Source organism: Nuphar pumila, chromosome 14 (genome assembly GCF_984573655.1).
Source record: "Nuphar pumila chromosome 14, dmNupPumi1.hap1.1, whole genome shotgun sequence".
In the NCBI taxonomy this organism is placed as follows: Eukaryota; Viridiplantae; Streptophyta; class Magnoliopsida; order Nymphaeales; family Nymphaeaceae; genus Nuphar; species Nuphar pumila.
Genome location: NC_143262.1, coordinates 6,374,416 through 6,379,338, shown reverse-complemented (window position 1 = coordinate 6,379,338; position 4,923 = coordinate 6,374,416). Strand labels below are relative to the sequence as shown.

At 47.5% G+C, this 4,923-nt stretch overlaps 1 protein-coding gene across 1 annotated transcript; it reads right to left on the bottom strand.

The window, feature by feature from the left end:
- Nucleotides 1-697: 697 nt before the first annotated feature.
- Nucleotides 698-1,245, bottom strand: LOC149816188 (uncharacterized). Its single transcript, XM_089988064.1, has 3 exons — nt 1,164-1,245; nt 963-1,074; nt 698-854 (listed from the first exon to the last, which is right to left on the bottom strand). Exons 1-3 carry the CDS (start codon nt 1,243-1,245, stop codon nt 698-700), a joined length of 351 nt encoding a protein of 116 aa, XP_089844190.1.
- Nucleotides 1,246-4,923: the final 3,678 nt, after the last annotated feature.

Sequence of the window (4,923 nt, the reverse complement as noted above, 5' to 3'; positions counted from 1 at the left end):
GCAAGATTCATTTTGCATTATATCTAACTGATTTCTTGGTTCGGACCGAAAAAGCAATGTCACTCGATCATTATCAAACTGTGCATTCTGTTCATGAATATTCCACCAAAGTGCTTCTTAATAAGCCAAGCTAATATATATATATATATATATATATATATATATATATATATATATATATATATATATATATATATATATATATGATTTCAGGTATATATATAAACAACAAGACATCAAATCAACAACAGATCCAGGAAATGGGGTTGGTACTTGGTTACCCAAGGTGCAATAAGCCTATCTCACTCTTTTCTGTTCAGCATCAACCGTAGTTTATCAAAAACATCACAAATTGCTCCAGTGATTTTACCCCTAAAAAAACACCATTTAGAAAACGTGGAGTCCGGATCAGGTGCAATATGATTGCACCTGATTGCCCTCCATCCCACAACTGACATGCCCTGTCTCCAAGATGGAGGGTGATCAGGTGCTTAATGCACAAATATTTGTGCAATCACATTGCACATAAGAAAATGTGGAAAGTGAGGTGAATGAGTGAACATGTGTAGCATTTTGAGTGGCTGAATACCTTTCAGGGTATTCGATCCTCTTACTGAATCTCTGTCTACATCAAGGGAGTGACCAAGAAAAGAAGGCAAAGAGCAACAACACTCGAAAGGTGAATACACTATTGCACTTAGAAGCTGCGGTTTGAGCTCCGGAGGTCTAATTCCTGACTCCAAGCAGCCCTGTCCTGTGTATGAATCTGCCAGTACGCTTGGGCCACTGCGTCCGGATCCATGTATCCATCCCACTGCTGATCAACCGGTTCCCTGAATGACCGATGAGATGACCTAACCACCACGCATGTCCATACGGACACATCACATCATCATCATCATCACTAGTACTGCTATCCTTATCACCATAATTATCATCAGCCATCATGATGAGAATCATACCTTGATGGCCCAATGGCCCCATCGATGACGACATGAGCCACATGAATCCCCTGTGCCTGGAACTCCCTTGCCAAGCATTGAGACAGTCCCCTCAATGCAAACTTGCCACAACCTAAAATTAGGAAACCAATTACTCAGAATTTGTTTTTGTTTTTTTGGTGAAAGATTCAACCAAGTCAAGATGGTTTCTTTAAATCTTACACAGCTCATATAAACCAGCCATCCCGTTGAGACACGCAGAAGCGCCGGTGAACAGAATGGTGCCTTTCCTTCTCTCCACCATCCTAGGGATGAGCTGAGAAAGGGTAGAAAAAAGGTCAGTCGGCGAAATCCTCAATCCTAGACATCCAATCAACGGCTAGATGGTTCTGCTGGATGGCTAGGATTGAACGTAGGATGGAACCCATACCACCTTGTTGGTTAGACGAAGGAGAAAAAAGAACTTGGCTTCAGCGTTTCCCAGCTGTACGGAGATCGGTGGATAGCGTGGGTCCCTTTAGCGACGTGGCGAGGTCTTCTTGGGTGAGCAGAGATTCTCTTTGTCCGCTGTCGTCATCTTGCTCTCCTTCGGGGGCGTTGGGGTTCGGGCTACCGCGGCTCCCTGGCGGGGTTTGTGTCTCTATGTCGGCAGCGGACGTTTTGCAGCCTCGGGGTGTGAGTTTGCTTGCATCATCATCATCTGTAGTATCTTCCTTTCTGGGCTCGTTGTTCGAAGCGGGACGGGTTTTCAGGTGGTATGGCGGGTGTGACGAGGCATCTTGGCCTCGGTCAGGAAGATGTTGGCTGTCGTGGCTTCCCGGGTGGTCTGAGTTTTGGGCTATGTTGTTGCGGAGCCTTTTGGTGGATCCTTTCTTCGAGCTTGATGGGGATCGGGGACCGTCAGGTGTCGCCTTAGCGTCTAAGGATTCTCTCTGCCTCTCGGCAGCTGCAACATCCTCTATTTTGTTTGCTTCGACCTATAGGGCATTTGAGTTTGGGCCTTTCTCGCGTAAGAGGTCTCATCTCTCGGAGGATTCTCTCCTTGCTCGGGCCCACAGGTCGCCTATTATCGGAGTCCCGATCCGACAGTGTTTCTTCTTCAAGCTGGTTGATGGCCTTTCAGTCTTGGTTTCATCTTTCTCATCAAAGTGCATCGTCTGTCCGATGCGCCTGGTCTCTATCAGTTTGGTAAGTGCCCCTCTGTTAGCCGTGTTTTGCAGGGCTCCGTTGGCATTGAACTCCTTCTCTTTCATCCGGGAGGGCGACTTCGCAGGCCTGGAGGCCTCCCCAAACTTGGTCTATCCGTCATTTACGGGTTCGTCTTCTATGAGTGGTCAGCTCTCATCCTTTTTGGGTCTGTCTGTGGACGATGCAGCTCGGCGGCTCAAGCTTGCGCTTTCCCAAGCCCAGCTCCTCAACGTCGATTCTGTTATGCGTGAGTCCTTGGCTGCGATCGCAGATTGTTTACCGACCTTGGTCGCGGATGCTGGGCGTATCTCGTTCATCAACACCCCATCTCCTTCGGTTGAGGGGTTATCTCCTCCTGGGTGGGGTGGTCTCCCTATTAGGAGACGTCGTCGACCTTCGCTATCTCCATCCGGCGAGTCTGGGGTCTCTCCTAGGCGGTCTGTGAGGATCCGCACTCCTCGGGTATTTCCGGACTTTCAGTTATGAAGATCTTGTGTTGGAATATTCGGGGACTGAATTGCCCCACCAAACGTCTTTTCCTGGCAAGTTGGATCCGTCAAGAAAAGCCCGATCTTATTGCTCTTTGTGAAACGAAGATGGCAGATATCTCGAGCTCCGTCATCTCCGAAATCTGGCGTGGTGCAGATTCCTTCTTCAAACCTGCGACTCAATATGCGGGAGGCATCCTCATCCTCGGGAAGCATTCTCTAGCCTTACAACAGGTGGACGAAGGTACGTTTTCCATATCCATCACTCTTCCCTTACCTACTCAGTCTATTCCAGCTGTGGTCACTATGGTGTATGGTCCCCACCGTCAAAGCCGTCGGGAGGAGTTTTGGTTGGACTTAAATAGGGTTATTGCTTCATTCGGGGATCAGCATATTATCATGGGAGATTTCAACTGCCTTATGTCTCCTATCGATTCTAGCTTTCCGGTTAATTTCTCGGCTTCAATGAGGGGCTTTCAAAATTTTATTCAGATGATCCGGTTGTACCACGTTCCCCATGTTGGTGAAGCTTTCTCGTGGTCCAATCGACGATCTACACCGTGCTTCCGTCTGCTAGACAGGGTGCTCGTTTCGTCAGAGCTGCTGAGTTCTATTAATGACATCTCTTGTTGTCTTCTGCCACCATCTGTCTCAGACCATAGTCAAATGGTTATCCGATGGGGTCAAGGCATCACCGGCGTTAGATCCTTTAGATTTGAGCAATGGTGGCTTAAGGAGGCGGGCTTCGAGTCGTTAGTCCATCAATCTTGTAGTAGACCTTGCTTTGCAGTCCGGGCAGCTACAAGATGCATGGTTAAGCTTTTTCGTCTATCCCGCGATATCAAATCTTGGCTCATCTCCAATAGAATAAGTAAATTCCAAAATCTGGGGGATTGGGAGCGAGAGCTGGCATCTATCAATCAGTCTCTCTTGGATACGTCATATATGAATGCATCAGATATTGAATGTCTCAATGCTAGATCGGCCGAGCTGACTCTTCTAGTGCAATCGTGGCGTCTAAAGGATGAAATTCGTTGGAAGCAGCGGTCAAGGGTAAATTGGCTTAAAGCGGGTGACGGAAATACAAGGTTCTTTCATTCTTTAGCATCTCACAGGCATCGAAGACATGCGATTCACACTCTGAATATCAATGGTGTCTCCTTTTCGGGCGATCAGGTGCTCAATGCTGTCTCCAACTATTTTTCTAACTTGTATTCCTGCAACCAAGCTGTAGGTGGCAATATGGGTTCAACTTTATTCTTGTCCATGGATCGAGCGCTAGCCAACTCGATTCAGGGGTTGTTCTCCGAAGAAGAAATCGTCTCGGCGGTGCGGGAGTCGTCTGGGTGGAAAGCTTCGGGATTTGATGGGTATCCTGTGGATTTCTTTCGCATATTCTGGCAATGCGTTAAGAGTGACATTCTTAGTGTCTTCGCCGAGTTTCATCGAAATGGCCGATTGCCGGTTCATTCTCACCTAGCAATTGTGTCGCTTATTCCTAAGGAGGAAGCCGCATCGGATATCTCGCGGTTTAGACCTATATCAGTGTTAGGGAGTTTATATCGCATTATCGCCAAGGTCTTAGCTAACAGGATGCGGTCAATTGCCCCTAGGATTTTCTCAGAGGCTCAGTTCGCCTTCATTCCTAACAGAAGACTTCAACATTCCTTCATTTTGGCCACAGAAGTGTTGCACTCTCTCAAGATCAGCGGGGGGGCCTTTTTCACTCTGAAGCTTGACTTTCATAAAGCCTACGACTCGGTTCATTGGCCGTTCCTCTTCAACATGTTGGCAAACTTGGGCTTCGGTAGGCGTTTCTCTAGCTGGGTGCATGAGCTGGTAACCAATGCTCAATCGCAGTTTCAGATCAATGGGGTCAAGGGAAAACAGTTCAAACTTGGTCGTGGTCTTCGGCAAGGATGTCCTCTGTCTCCGTTACTCTTTAACGTTGTCTCTGAAGGCCTGGTGGTCTTGGTTAAGAGGGCAGTGGAGGGTGATCTAATTGAATCTCTCGGTATTCAAGAGTGTCGTAGTCAGATCCTGACATACGCTGATGACATAATTATCTTCGGAAGGGCCTCCATCCAACAAATGTTAAGATTCAAGCTTGTCCTTCTTTTTTTCCAATCGATGTCAGGTCTATCCTTGAACTACGAGAAGTGTTGTCTTTCCATGGTCAACGCCCCTGCTTCAATGTTGGACTTGGGCCAGCGGATATTCGGATGCTCGGTTTCGAATAACTCTTTCTCTTATCTGGGCCTGCCGCTTCAAATCAGTCGTGTATCAACGGCAGCCTGGAGCACCAC

Coding starts and splice junctions, on each gene's coding strand:
- LOC149816188 (XM_089988064.1), bottom strand. CDS start 1,245: ATGGTGGAGAGAAGGAAAGGCACCATTCTGTTCACCGGCGCTTCTGCG. Junction 1,075..1,163: donor GGCTGGTTTATATGAGCTGT/GTAAGATTTAAA, acceptor TCCTAATTTTAG/GTTGTGGCAAGTTTGCATTG. Junction 855..962: donor GGGGCCATTGGGCCATCAAG/GTATGATTCTCA, acceptor CGTGGTGGTTAG/GTCATCTCATCGGTCATTCA.